This window comes from Cercospora beticola, chromosome 7 (genome assembly GCF_033473495.1).
Source record: "Cercospora beticola chromosome 7, complete sequence".
Taxonomy (NCBI): domain Eukaryota; kingdom Fungi; phylum Ascomycota; class Dothideomycetes; order Mycosphaerellales; family Mycosphaerellaceae; genus Cercospora; species Cercospora beticola.
Window position 1 is genome coordinate 127,204 of NC_088941.1, and position 14,832 is coordinate 142,035.

Below are 14,832 nucleotides of genomic sequence, written 5' to 3' on the forward strand. Positions count from 1 at the left end.
GCGTCTCGAGGCCCGGGTGGCACGGCAAGCAGTGCTAAGCTTTTAGCTTAGCACACTATGAAGTGTCTTGTCCCACTCACGGGCCCACTGGAATCCTGAGGAGCGTGAGGCCGAAGTGCGCGCGAGACCAGTCGATGTGTTTGCTTCGTTGCTGTGCCCACATTTCGCGGCTAAGAATAGCCCCGTCGTGTGGCTGCTGGCCTGCTGCTGCTGTGGAATGGGCGGCGCCGAATTCGTGCACCGGAGATGATGTGCTGCATCGTCACGGCCAGCTCCAGTACGCGACTCTCTCCAGCTTCTCCGCGTCTTCTGCTTTCGTTTCCGCAGCGGTGGTTGGAGATGCTGACGCACGGAAGCTAGACTTTCGTCCCACAAGCTGAAGGCAGTCGAGGCAGTGGTGAGGAGAGCGCACCGCGATCCCTTCGCTTGCCGGCAGTGCGGAGATTGAGACATTGGCATCGATCCTCGTCGCAAAGCTCTCGACAATCTCTGCCCAGTCGTCCAGATTTCGCCTTTCTCCTCATGGCCTGGCTGGAGTGAGGCTGCCATTGGGATTTGGGACGCGTCCGCAAGGTTCCGCGCGTGGCTCAAACAGAACCGCTGAGCGCCGTGCTGGCCGCAGATCACGCCCGATGTGCTCTTGTGTAACTGAGGCACACGCCAGCGACATGTCCTCCGCTTGCCGCCATATGTCGAGATGTGTTGTCGTGAAGATGACATTGACAAGACCAAGAACGCAGAAGCCTTCGCCGAGACATCGCAGCTGCTAACGACTTGAAACACGCCTCGACACGAGGACCACGTCGTCGCGTCATCTAAGCTTTCCACGCTTATCAGATCATCCAACTTCACCTTCAAACAATTAATGCAAAAATGTCCGACTCAAACGAAGAGCCAAGACGTTCAAATGATAGAGACTTCAACGAACCTGGCTACACAGATTCCAGCCCCCTCATCGGACATCATGCCGGCGAGGAAGATGAAGCACAAGACAAGAAATCCGAACCTCTATCCATTCTCACCTTGATTGCCTTGACATGTGTCAATGGCGGACTACAAGTTTTTTTCTCGACCACCATGGCCAACCTCGCTGTTCGTCTTTCCGTCTCTTCCGATCGCCAGATGCTGACAGGCGAACCAGCCCTACCTCCAACGCCTCTCCCTTTCCAAATCCGCCAGCGCAGCCATAACCATCTCTCTTCCACTCTCCGGCTCCTTCGTTGGCCCGCTTTCTGGTGCCATCTCCGACCGCCTCCGAACACGCTTCGGTCGTCGAAGACCGATGATGTTCATCGCCATGCTCTTCAGCATCGCCTTCCTCAGCCTCCTAGCCTGGACTGAAAACCTCGTCCCTGAATCCAATCTGTCTGGACGTAAAGCTGCTGCAGTCTTGTTCACCATCCTTCTCAGCATCGCTGTGCAGCCTGTACAAGCGGGCGTGAGGGCTCTCATGGTCGATGTTGCACCCGCCGCGGAACAGAGTCGAGCGAGTGCGTACGCGAGTAGGATTCAAGGCGCCATGTCAATTTTTGGTTTCTTTGCTTCCTCATTGACGTTGAATTCTTTGCCAGGGTTGGGAAGGTTCACGCAGTTTCAGTGTTTGGCCTTGCTGAACTTTCTGACTTTAGGTGGGACGGTGCTGTTGACTTGTCTCTTCATCCAAGAGAGGGACAGTAGGAGGTTGAGCTTGGATGATGAAGAGGGAAAGGGTATTGGAGAGTTCTTCGGGAGGCTATGGAGGACCGTGAAGGAGTTGCCGCCCACGATTGGACAAGCGTGTAAAGTGCAGATTGCGAGTTGGACGGCGTGGTTCCCGTTCTTGTATTACAATACCACGTACATTGGCGAGCTGGGTGAGTTCTCAAGATGCTACATGAAGGGTTGGTGTGCTGATTGATACATCGCAGTCGACGTCGCAGAACAGACCGAAGGCGATCAACTTGCTCAAGCAGGCTCAGTGGCGAGCCTCTGTTTTGCAGCAGTAGGCTTCTTCTTCGTGCTGGTGCTCCCAGTCGTCCTACCGTACATCAGCAGATATTTCCACGGAAATCGCCAGACCGATCATCACGACGCTGAGTCTAAGCCTCGCGACCTGGTCTGGCTCTGGCTCTTAACGCAACCAGTCCTCGGCTTACTGCTTGTCCTCACCCTCGCAGCAGCATATCAGTGGCAAGGCACAGTTCTGATCGCGGTAGCAGGTCTTCCTTGGGCGGTGACGCAGTGGGTTCCATGGGCTGTCATTGGTTACGAGACTTCCAGGTTGGGACTTACCGGTTCACGAGGAGGAGATGAATCGGGTGATAGCCAGTCTGGCGCTATCCTTGGTGTACACAACATGGCGATTTCGCTTCCACAAGTCTTGGCCGGTGCGATAGCCAGTGCCATGTACAAGATTGCTGAGTCCGCGGGTAGTCAGGTGCCCACTGCTTGGGTGTTGGCGTCAGGTGGTCTTGCGGCTTTCGTGGCGTCGTTTCTTTGCAGGAAAATGCTGTGATGGTGTGACTAGATTGACGGATTTAGATTGTATCTGGCGAGATTATAACTTCATCGTTGCATGCTACGGCACTTGGAGAACAGAATGGATGTGAATCGACCGTAATTCGTGCAGGCTATCTAGTGAGATGCTGCTAAAGCGTGCAGTCCCGCGCTGTGTTCGCGGCCACTATTGCGCCGTCGTGGAGTCTCCAATCTTGGTGTGTTGACGAACGTGACGGAGTCTAGTCAACAGCAAGCTACTCAGGCCATTCCTCCCTTGTGACCCGCCTCCTTGGCTGCCTCGGAGCCCTTGGTGAAGGTACCGTCTGGGTTGCGGCCTGGCAAAGCGCCGCCTTCAGTTTGGTCTGCACCCTCGCCCGTCTTGCCTGCAGCATGGAGCCCACCGAGGTGTCCAGCCTCTTTGGCAGCTTCACTGCCCTTGGTGAACGTGCCGTCGGAGTTGCGGCCCGATGGGTGAGAGTCGGCGGTGGTCTCAGTCTATAATTCGTCAGTGGAAGCATGCAGCACAGATACGAATCAAATGCGTACCTTCTCTCCGTCGTTCTGATGAGAGTGCAAGCCACCGAGGTGACCGGCTTCCTTTGCAGCCTCACTGCCCTTGGTGAAGGTGCCGTCTGGGTTGCGACCGGGGAGATGATCGTCCTTGAGATCGTGTCAGCTCGATACAATGTGGCTGACGGCAGCGCCATGGGAGTTCGCAACAGTACCTTGGAGCTGGAGTCGCCGTTCGTGGAATGTCCGCCATGAGAGGCCTTGCCGCCCATCGAGGCGATGGCCTTGACCTCCTCAGTTGGGCGGTTGGCGAAGTTGGCTGGGTTGGTGGAGGCCATTTTATGAGATTTGTGCAGAGTCGTGGTTGGGGATGTGGTATGAGTATGACTTCGGTTGGAAAGCTGTTTGATCGCGTTGTGTTGGTCGAACATGCGAGGTTGTGATATCTTTGTACTTCACTTGCTGCCAAGACCTGCCGCTGCCTGGCGTGGCAAACAGGGAAGTGGCAGCTTGACTGACGCGAGATCAACGCGAAAACCTGCTGTGGAACCGCTGCTCGCTCTTCATTGAATCTTTCGTGCGTGTGGCCTGATGTAACTCCACCAATATGTGTGCTTCCACCTATGGCTGTTGTTCCTGCTGAAGCGGTTTGCTTCGGAGCGCTGCTGACCGGTCTTCTACATGGACTTCACATTGGTTCCAGAGATGCTGACACCGCTCAATCATGGCACAGTGCAGCCTGAGTGCAGCCTGCCGCGGACCATCCTGCATTGATTGTCTCCGATCAAGTTGCCCGCTTTGCACGGTCGTGTTTCCCTCCTGCAAAGCAAGTGGCATGGCAACGTGCAGCTGATCACGTAGTCACCGTCTCTGAAGCGTCTGTTTCATATCTCGGAGCTTTCGACGCATGGCGGCATTGCACAAACCAAGACATACGGCCTGTGGTTCTCTGGGACATGCTGCCAGGCGACTTCGAGTCCTGTGTCACATAGCGCTTCGACGATTGCGATCTGACCGCTCGTCAGCAGTTCAAGGTGCATTCCTTACAGCGGAAGTCGGCAGCACAGGGCAGGTCATATCGTTGAGCCGAAGGAAATGTCATGTGGCCAAACTCAGTGGAATCAAGCCATTGAGGAGTTCCGTGAAGTCCAACTCGACTGATTCAACGGTGGTCAGTTGTTGGGCAGAACCGCCACGTGGCGAAGACCCCGCGAGCCAGGCGGCATATGTTGGGCGGCGCTGCTTGGACTTGATATTCTCAGAATCTACGTGCGAGGCCGAGTCGACGTCGCGGAGCGGGTGTTCACACAAAAGGCGTGAGTCGCGTGGCGAGGGTTGAGATTGAAGTTCTCCGGAATGGTTTCAGGCTTCACTTTACGCGCCAGCAGGCCGGGTCTCAGATATTGTGTGCCGACGTCGCAAAGAGACGAGGCGTGGTCGGGACAAGTTGTCTTCAAATCTGTACTGCATTGAAGGAGGGAAAGAATGGGACTGGAAGCGGACGGCAATTGACATTCACTACGGCATACCATAGTGAAGAAGTGCACGCGCCACGCAGATGACAAGACAGCTTGTGATCGATGTCACTCTCCAAGACATCTATGTAATGCATCTCTTGGTGCCTAGGTGCCACTGACACCTTCACCCACCAACCTGCGACCGACGCACCATCCCCAACGCTCCCTAATAACCGGCTGTCATCCCATCGCCATAATCCCTTTAGCCACGCCGCGTCATTTCACAGGACATGACCGCATTCGCCGGCGGTCCTGGCAAGACTGCTCCGAAGCTCGCAAACGACTTTCTACGATTCGATCCCTTGCACTGCGACCGCAATGCGAATTACCTCGCGGATTTCACACCTCCCGTCGGCGAGGGCAAGCAACTTGCTCCGAAGATAGGCAGCTGCCAACATGAATACTCAACAAAGCACGCCCAAAGCATTCCGCCGCCGCTCGATCTGCGTGCGGATGGAGGCACACAGTACAAGCTTGCAGTGTGCTGCAAGAAGTGTAGGATACATGCGGACATCCGCATCAGCTACGCTTTTGCGGTGAACTCATGCCCAAATTCTCAGGACCCGCTGCATCACTTCGTGCGACGGCGTGAGTTCGATGTGGCTATACCAGACCGAATAGAATACGCATGGCAGTGCTCCTCAGAGGGATGCCGCGCCGATCTCAGAATCAGCTTCAGGACAGCGAAGATACAACCAACAGAACGGACTATGCTGGTGGATACGGATCGACTGAAGAAGGCGTATGAGGCGATGGTGCGAGAAGAGCCAGACAGGGAGGGCATACGTCAGGCGACGCCCGTAGAAGTGTTGCAAAGATTGAGGAGATACATCAAAGACGCTTTGAATACTGAGCACGCGCGAAGATCGTTTCCAGCAAACAACAAGCGCTTTGGGGAAGCTTTTGGCGTGTATGGCGCGGACTGCTATGAGCTGCTCACCCGGCTGGGCTTCAGATACTCGGTAGGCTATGTGCGTGTTCCCGCATTTATCTGTACTGACAACGCAAAGCAAGCACAGGGGGACCAAGAAGCAATGTGGCAGCTGCCCGATCCTCCGGTGCTGGACGATCGGTTTGCTGCGCAGGGCAACAGCCATCGCGAGCTACTTGAGGATATCGAGACCGAGCTGCACGCGCTGATTATCAAAACCGCAGCCGAGACCAACGCCGTGAACCCTGCAGCGTCAGAAGGGTGGCCACTGGCAGACCGCGATGTCGACCGAACGCTCGCTGCGCAGGGGTGTAGGTCTCTCCTCGTTGCTCTGTTTGCGCGTGTCCACGCTAATGCTATGCAGACCCGCGTTTCTCATCCTTGCGGCGGCAGGTGGCATCGCCGGAGGAGCTTCCGTTTGTCACTCCTGCCTTCTGACATCCGTGCCTGCAGCTAACATCAACGTTGCAGATACTTTGCATCACTCGGTATCCAACCCGACTCTGCGGACTCCATCGTGACATGGGCTGTCGACAAGCAGTTCACTACTGACCCACAACGACAATCGTATTACTTTGAGTGCTTACAGATCATTGCGGAGGCTCGCAAGACGGAGGACCTGCAAACAACGCTCGCGCTCGTGGAGTCCCGCGGCCTGATAAGCCGAAGAGACATTACAGCCGCCTATCGATACCTGGACATTTCGCAAACCGACGCGCAGACAGCAGACGACGAGAGGATACTGAACTTGTTCTACGTGAGGACTTCCGATTCAGGACCTGAAGCCAAAGAGGAAGCGAGACGCGCACTTAGAAAGATAGGACTCGTACGACAGAGCCAACGCCTGATTCGGGCCGCCGAGCAGACGATCGAGACGTACGAAGAGGCCCTGGACTGGCTTGGAAACGGCGCCAATCGCCAGACCGCGGACGATTGGCTGATATCCTTCGCTGGCACAAAGCGTGAAGAGAACGAGGAACTGACGCGCAAAGCCATTTCGGTGATTGCGCACGAACGGAAAAGTGACGCTCTCAACCAGTGGTTGTTGACGGGTCAAGCAGACGGCTACCAAATGGACAAGGAAGAGGCATTGCGCCAGCTCGGCATCACCGAATCATGGGCCACCATTGACAAATCGATATTATCGATGCAATTTGACGTGGCGCGTATGGACCGGCCAGGCGAGCAGACGGAAAAGGCGATCGCTGCACTTGAGAAGGCCATAGCCTCCGAGCAGACTTCGCGGTCCGCTGAGACTTGGCCAGTTGGGCTCACCAGTCATGGCAACACTTGCTATCTGAACTCCCTTCTGCAATACTACTTCAGCATCAAGCCTCTTCGCGAGATCGTGCTGAAGTACGATCAATACAAACTGGACACGGAGCACCACACCAGCAAGGATGAGCGGGTAGGCCATCGGAAGATTTCCCTCGAAGAGGTCAAAGGTGGTCAGCGATTTGCGCGTGACTTGAAACAGCTCTTCGATCGCATGATCAAGAGCCCGAGCGAGCATGTCCGGCCTGAAGACGATCTTGTGTGCCGTGCTTTTCTCGAAATGAAGGACTATGCTCTGTTGTCTTCGGCAGTGCAGGAGCTGCGGGCTGAGCACGCTGAGAAAGCGAATGGCGTCGTGGACAACGAGAACGAGAACGAAGTGAAGGGGGATGACAACGAGCCAGCTCCGATTTCGTCGTTCAACAGAGTCGCGTCCGATGCTAGCAGCGTGACACTGCGAGGCGAAGAAGATGTCCCAATGCAGAATGGAGAGCTGCTGCCCCCAACGCCACTCAAATCGCCACCCAAGGACGACTCCGCAGCAGCACCTCCACTCCCACCGCGGCGCTTTTCGACCACGCGCGAACACGCACTTGAGAAGGCACAGGAGAAGGCGAAAGCGCAGCAGGACGTTACCGAAGTGCACGACGATGTTTTGTTCAAGTTGAGAGCAGGCATGACACCACGAGGCGCAGATGAGACTGGCGAACAGGAAGATGATCTGCACCGGTTGTTCAAGTACAGCATGATTGAGACCTCAGTCAAGGACGGAATCGATGGGAAGAAGAAACCATTGCTGGACATGGCGATTACCATTCCGCCTCCATCTGGAGCAACTGACATTTACAGTGTGCTGGACCAATTCTTCGACCTGCAAAGCGTCGGCGAGACAACCGAGGCTGGCAACACGGAAGCCTACAAGTCATTGGAGGTGCTCCCACCTTTACTGCAGATCAATATCACACGCATCGATTACAACAAAGAACGAGGAGCTTTCAAATCTGAGGCATGTGTGAAGCTCGAAGATGAGCTCTACCTTGATCGATATATTGATACTTCGCACCCTGATGTGCTGCCGAGGCGCAAAGCTTGTTGGTCCTGGCGTCAGAAGTTGCACGCGCTGCGAAAAGAGAAGAAGGCCATCGACGATGCTCCACAAGTTGTCAACAAACCGAATGATCTCAGCGGGCCACTCGTGATGAGCGAGGCCGGTGAATATCTGCACGACATGCCTAAAGTCAATGCCGAACTCGAATCGCTTGGTATGAACGGCGTCGAGGTTCCGGAAAGCTTGCCCATAGCTGTCATGTCGGAGACACAAGACCAATTGGCTCGACTTCTGCAGCTGGAGAGTGAGATCGCCGAGATCGAGCCACGTCTCAAGGATCAGTTCAGCGAGTTCAAAAAGATCAAGTATCGTCTTGCTGCTGTCTTTTTCCACCGAGGCAGCTATGGACATGGACATTACTGGATCTACATTCATGACTTCGAGAATGACGTCTGGCGAATGTACAATGACGAGCGCGTGGATGAGTTCAAGAATGTCAACGAAATCCTCGAGGCGAATACCTGGAACCATGGCACTCCAACTTTTGCTGTGTACGTTAAGGACGACCACAAGACTGAGATTGTGCAGCCCGTGTGTCGAGCTCCGGAACCTGTGCCGGAAGCGGATCCTCAGGCGGTCCCTGATATCGACGTCCAGATGTATGACGGCGGAAATCAGCCTGAGGGCACGATGAATCCACGAGACATGATGGTCCGTCGGGACTCAGCCAGTGGTCTCGATAGGAAAGAGAGCAGTGGAGAGTGGGACCCAGCACGAGTTGTAAACAATCATCAGTGGTAGAGCTTTACTCTTGCTGACATGGATTTTGCCCTAGATGCCAGCATCTCCAGAGCTTACCTTCTATTACAAATACGATGGGCAAAAAGATCACGACACGTTTATGCTACCTCCTCATCACAAGATGTTTGCTGCGCGCGATGGAGGATTAGAAGTCAATCATGGAGTTTCGCATGAGGAAGACGAGAAGATGGCTTTCTAAGGCATTAACACGGGACGAAAACGAATCGCATTGCATGCATGATGAGCACACTGTACAGTATTATCATTGACTGTATGATACCCCTTAGCGAGCGAGAGATGCGACATTCTATGGCATAACAGACAAAAAAGAAGATACAAGCTTTCTTGTGCCTTTGTCGTTCCTCTTCGGCATGCTCTGCGCTTGAGCCTCATTCGACCAAGTTATGCACCTGCTCCGAACGAGCGTTCGCTCCGGGCTTGGCGAAGGATTTGGCTTCACTAGGCTTACTTTCTTGCAGCTGCATGTGGCTTGTAGCCCTTGATGAAGGCTGAAGCTAAGCTCGCCACGTGCGTCGGGTTGTCATTTCCTTTGTCAATTCGAAGCGAGTGCGAAGGAGAGGAGGGTAGAGCAAGCGAGGGGCGTGATGAAGGGCTGTTCGACTGGTGGTTCGTTGATGCATTGTTACGCGGCTTTGACGAGACTTTTTCAAGTACTAGGAGACATTTCTCCTCGTGTCATTGGAGCGTATTGCGTGGTGAACGTACTGATGACAAAAGAAAAGCTGCAACTGGTGTGATGTGTGATGAGACGGGCAAGTTCCCGCTTGTGACAATCCTGCTGTACTTTGAAGATTAGCGTGCTCGGCAGCATTATTTGCGGCTGTGGGCTAGTACCTGTTAAATGTACTGTGTATCTTGAGGAAGTTGCCGGACGAGACGTGTGCTGTGCTGCGTTGCGGCTGCTTCTGCTACGTACGCGACTTCCTTTCTGTGATGCGGAGGATGGGTCTGTGACGGCGAGGGCTTTCGACTGCATGACCGGATACGCGTGAGGACTCGGCAGTTGACGATTTCGACGACAAGGTCCTCCCTCTGCCAGCATTGGCGGGTGCTGGAGGTCGGTCATCTGCGAGAGTCTGGCCTGACCTCGAGTTGAAGTTCTGCTGAAAGACGGAGGGCGCCTCCATGTCAGGTCAAAGATGCTTTCCTCATTCAGCAAGCAGGTTCGGATCCTGGCCATCAGCTGCGTAGTCGTCGTTGTTCTTACGCTCTCGATGCTCTCGCATACGAGACGCGTCACTCCAGGAGAGCTCCATGTACCAGAAGACATTCACCATTCAACGACGGCAGCCACGACTCATCCCATCGATGATTTGATGCGCTCCGGGAACAAGCAATTCGAAGATCTCCTGTGGAAACGAACGAAAGGCCTCAATGCCGCTGCTGCCGCGTATAGAACTTCTCGTGGCCGACATCCGCCGCCAGGATGGGACAAATACATCTCATGGTGCGAGAAGAACAATGTCTACTTGATTGAGGACTTCTTCGATCCGATGTATCGTGACCTCGCACCTTTTTGGTCTGTTTCTCCGGAGAAGATGAGAGTGTTCCCTCAGCAATGGCATCGGACGCTGAGTATCCGTGATGGCTCTGTTCTGCAGCGACAAGTTGGCGCTTGGAATCTTGCGAATTGGACTGGCTTATGGCAGAGTGCGATTGAAGCTTTGCCGATCAAGGATCTGCCTGATGTGGATCTGGCAGTGAATCTGGATGACGAGCCGAAACTTTTCGCGAGTTATGATGTTCTGCATGAGGCGAAGGTGAAGGCCGGAGAGGAGCGAATGAAGCATGTCGAGACTCCGCTGGATGAGATTTACTCGGAGTTTGAAAAGCTCAAGGACTTCAATGAGAAGCTGCGAAATGCGTCAGCTAAGAATGTGCTCTTCAAGTGGTCGGACAGGCCTGCAACAGAGCCGATTTGGGAGGCTGTTCGGGACATTTGTCCGCCTGACACGCCCGGGAGGCTCGCCGTCACGAATCTGAAGTACAACACCTCCGCAGAGACGTACTGGTCGCAGCTGTCTGATGGAAAGCACATGGATCGAGGCTTCGTTCGAGACTGGGTAGCGTCTAAATCGGCATGTCTCAATCCTGCATTGCGCGAGGTCCACGGATCTTATGTCGGGCTGAAAGCATACAGCCTCGAGGAGCCCGTTGGACACGAAGATACGCGGCATGTGCTCGAAGAACTTGTGCCGCTTCTTTCAGGCTGTAAGATTAGCGGCGTCAGTAGCGACATTCTGCTCCCACCTGCAATCGAGTTTGCGTCTTCGACGGACGATTACGTTTACGACCCGCACCTTGCCAAACCATGGTCGGAGAAAGAGGCCAGCATCATCTGGCGCGGGATGGCGAGCGGAGGCGACCACACGGGAGACAACTGGACTCGATTCCATCGACATCGGCTGGTTGCGATGCTGAACGGCACTCTCGTCGCAGAGCAATTTCGATATCGGGAAGCAGGGAATCAGGTGCCTGCGGAAGTCCCAGGCGGAACTCCTCCCCTTCCACACAACTTTCACCTACCTCCTACCACCGACGGCGCATATCCCTTGTCGCTCACATCTGCACCCGATCCCGCATCCGCAATCGAGACGTGGCTGACCAGTATGACGCCTAAAGTCCGCTCAGGCTTCAATCATATGCAGTGCTTCAAAGAGAATCCCTTCCTGACGAGAAGCTGCTGGTACATGGACCCTTGGTACACTGTTCTCGAGAGCATTTCTGGCGCCGAGCAATTTCAGCACAAGTTCTTGCCTGATGTCGATGGGCATTCGTATAGTGGGAGGTTTCTCGGTTTCCTGCAGAGCAACAGTCTTCCGATCAAAGCGACTGTATACGATCAGTGGCATGACGGGAGGTTAATACCGTGGAAGCATTTTGTGCCAATGGATAATATTGGAGCTTGCGCGATTGAGTGATGAGAGGAGAGGGAGAATGGGCTGGGTCGAGGATTTGAGGGGGAGGAATGCGACCGAAGCAGACGTGACATAGCTGCAGCATTGTATTGATAGCATGACGAAGTCTTCAATGTCCATGTCTCGCCAGATGTCACATGCTATTTTGTCTCCGGCTAAAAATAAAAGCGGCCGTGGGGCGGGATTGGCCTCCACTACCCGGCCTTCCAAGCTTCTTGTCTTCCACCCATCGTCACTACCACCACTGAAACACGGCAGACGTCGAGCGAGCAGAGAGAGAACAAGAAATGCATTGCTAAGGCGCGAACTTCAGCAATGTCCTGGACGCGAAGCTGGAAGCATGGGCGACGAAAGTGACTCTCCGACGCACCGAGTCGAGAATGAGGCACAATTCTGGGCCGGTATGTGCAACACTCGACTCCCAGCCGAGGCCGTTGAAGCTGATTGAAATGTACAGAGCTCGACGACATCCTCTCGCCGGACCTCATCGTATCGCCTTCCTCTTCCCTCGCTGCGCAGGTCGGCCTTCCAGACTCGCCTACCACTTCTCTCGCGAGCTCTTGGTCCGAGGACCACGAGCAGATCGACGATGCACTGAGACGATATCTCGAGTTCACCAGTCAGTACCGCGCCGAGTACTTGCCCACCGAATACCATGTCGCGCGTTGCTGCTGGAAGCTGTTGGATGCAGAATTGTTCAGGAAGAATGAAGACTATGTCCGCCGACAGATTTTGTACTGCCTGCTGCAGGAAGACGAGACGGAGACACTACACCTCGCAGCAGCCATCTTGCTGTTCGATGGCAGGGCAACGGAAACGACATTCGAGCTGATGCAGGCTGAGGGCACATTTCAGCGCTTGGTAGAGCTGGTGCGCGATAAGCGAGACGAGGATGTGGGACTGCATCGACTGCTGCTGGAATTGCTCTTCGAAATGAGTCGAATACAGAAGCTGTCTCGTGCAGATCTCAAGGTGGTCGATGATGGCTTCATCTTGTATCTCTTTCAACTCATTGAAGAGCTGTCGTCAGATGCGGAAGACCCATACCATTATCCCATCATTCGCGTTTTGCTGGTTCTCAACGAGCAATACATGTGTCTCGCGAATGCGCCGCCTTCACCAGGATCTGCGGAACAGGGCGTGACCAATCGCATCTTAAAGCTTCTGAGCTTGCATGGACCTTCATATCGCACGTTTGGAGAGAATTTGATCTTGCTCCTCAACCGGGAGACGGAATTGGGTCCGCAGTTGCTGATTTTGAAGTTGCTGTACCTGCTCTTCACCACGCCTAGCACGTACGAGTACTTTTACACAAACGACCTGAACGTTCTCGTCGATGTCATCATCCGCAATCTGCTGGACCTGGACGAGAGCCACGATTCAGACCTGGCGCCGGATAGAGACGGACAGCGTGCCCTTCGACATACCTATTTGCGAGTTCTTTGTCCATTGCTAAAGAATACTCAGCTTTCACACGAAGGCCAGAATTACAAACGAGAAGAAGTCAGGCGACTGCTTCACCTTTTGATTGATCGCACAGGCGCACACTTTGCGCCGGTTGATGAAACTGTCATCAGACTTGTGATTAGGATCAAGCAAATCGATTGGATACGCGAAGAGGGAGATGAATTGGAAGAGGCAGCGGACGAGAAGCTGGCCGAAGTGGAAGCGACACATCAGAGTAAGAGATCAGCGTCAAGCAATGGCGGTGATGAAGTTGTGGCGAAGAAGCTGCTCGGCATGAGTCTGCAAGAAGCAGGAGAGAGCTCCCTCAGCGTTGCAGATGTCAGTGCGAAGGTCATCAAGGCGAAACCGACTGTGCCAGCTCCCAGACGAATGCGAAAGACAAGCAAAGTTTCCGCAAATGGATCGACGACTCAGGGTGCTATCGTGAAGGATGGTCAAGAATTGAAGTTGTCGGAGGTTACGAGTGAGGATGCTGAGACTACACAAGCTGCCATGGTCGAACCTCAACCACAGAGAAGGCCCAAACTGCCTCCTGCGCCGCCCAAGTCCAAATATGGACGAAGAGTGACTGGTGATTCGTTGAAGCCGGTTGAGGTGCCGCATCACATACCAGCGAGGAGCGATTCGAGGAGTCCCTTTGCTGATGAGAATGCTGCTACATGAGGTCTGACGGCTGATTTGGACGTTGCTGCAAGGACGCGTCACCAGATGTTCAGCCCTGGAATTGGCTGTGCTACGGAACTGAACTCTGCGCTGACCTTACTTGGCTACGCTCTAGGAGCATGATTCTTCTGACACATCACATCACGATGTATGCTTCTTTCCTTTGGACGGCTGCGACACGGCATCCGGCATGGACAAGTCTCCGATACACAAGCTCGACGGGTAAGCTTGATTGATGATCGCCGACGCGTTTGCGTTGTGTTGGTGTCACAGCAGCAGTAGGCTCGGCTTCCGTCCCGCGCTGAAAGGGACCTGCATTAGACCGCGTTTGTGGTCATCCTCTTTGTACCTCGCATGAGCGTGGAAGGATGCGAGGAAGTGTGGCAGCCATGGCGCGGACTGAGATGCGCGTTTCAGGATGAGTTCTTTGCCTTGAAGAGATTAAGCGTCTCACTTTGATGCGTGAACAAGAATTTGGATACATTTAGCGTTTATCAAGCTGCATATTCATCGCATGAGCTGGATACGCCGACTGCTCGCTGCCATCTACTTGGACCTGGTATCAAGCAAACCGGAAAGAAAGTGACAGATACACGGCATTGTTACACAACAGCAATCCGTCGGAACGATCCTGGTTGCTGGGAACAGCGCCACTTCAGCTTTGCTGCACTGCGCTCTCTTTGATCGAGCTCGTTAAATCAACGGGAAAGGAATTGTCTTGAAGCAAACCCTGAGCCCCTGCATCATGAGACCACATTCGAGAAGCTGAGAATCGGCATCTGCTGACGGGATAAGGTAGCACGAGAACCAGACAGACGTATATCTTCAATGAGTCAAAGCCGACAAACGCTGCAACCTACGGCGCGATTCCATCGGGTCACCACTGCCGTAGTAGCAATATGAAACACACTTCTCTCACTCTCAGGCAGTGCAGGTACTGTGCCTTGCCGACGCCACGATCCAGACGTTTCCCAATCAGTTTGTGAGCTCTTTGATTCCGAATGTCGCTTTTGTGGGCTGAAGGTCTACTACCGAGATGTCAGTGCTACGAATGACTGATACCTGCCGTCTTGTGCTGCCTCTCCACTTCTGCTTTGAGCCGTGTTTCACCAGGTCCTGTAAGCTGTCTGCATGAGCTCTTGGCTGCAGAGTGGAGTCTCTCTGTTTGCGTTCAAGCGAGAGTGGAGGGTAGTGATCGGTCTA

At 54.1% G+C, this 14,832-nt stretch overlaps 4 protein-coding genes across 4 annotated transcripts; 3 read left to right on the forward strand and 1 right to left on the reverse strand.

Moving 5' to 3' along the window:
- Positions 1–873: 873 nt before the first annotated feature.
- On the forward strand, positions 874–2,494 carry RHO25_010308 (uncharacterized protein; the record flags this gene model as incomplete). The annotated part of the gene is made up of 4 exons (XM_023602776.2): positions 874–1,092; positions 1,142–1,490; positions 1,629–1,853; positions 1,908–2,494. 4 exons carry the CDS (start codon positions 874–876, stop codon positions 2,492–2,494), a joined length of 1,380 nt encoding a protein of 459 aa, XP_023451238.1.
- Positions 2,495–2,736: 242 nt separating this feature from the next.
- Positions 2,737–3,326, reverse strand: RHO25_010309 (uncharacterized protein; the record flags this gene model as incomplete). Its single annotated transcript, XM_023602775.2, has 3 exons — positions 2,737–2,973; positions 3,025–3,138; positions 3,204–3,326. 3 exons carry the CDS (start codon positions 3,324–3,326, stop codon positions 2,737–2,739), a joined length of 474 nt encoding a protein of 157 aa, XP_023451245.1.
- Positions 3,327–4,735: 1,409 nt separating this feature from the next.
- On the forward strand, positions 4,736–8,560 carry RHO25_010310 (uncharacterized protein; the record flags this gene model as incomplete). Its single annotated transcript, XM_023602774.1, has 4 exons — positions 4,736–5,467; positions 5,516–5,747; positions 5,801–5,852; positions 5,908–8,560. The coding sequence occupies 4 exons, from the start codon at positions 4,736–4,738 to the stop codon at positions 8,558–8,560; spliced, it is 3,669 nt and encodes a 1,222-aa protein (XP_023451244.1).
- Positions 8,561–9,720: 1,160 nt separating this feature from the next.
- RHO25_010311 (uncharacterized protein) lies at positions 9,721–13,629 on the forward strand (the record flags this gene model as incomplete). The annotated part of the gene is made up of 3 exons (XM_023602773.2): positions 9,721–11,441; positions 11,668–11,900; positions 11,957–13,629. The coding sequence occupies 3 exons, from the start codon at positions 9,721–9,723 to the stop codon at positions 13,627–13,629; spliced, it is 3,627 nt and encodes a 1,208-aa protein (XP_023451243.1).
- Between the last annotated feature and the right edge of the window lie 1,203 nt (positions 13,630–14,832).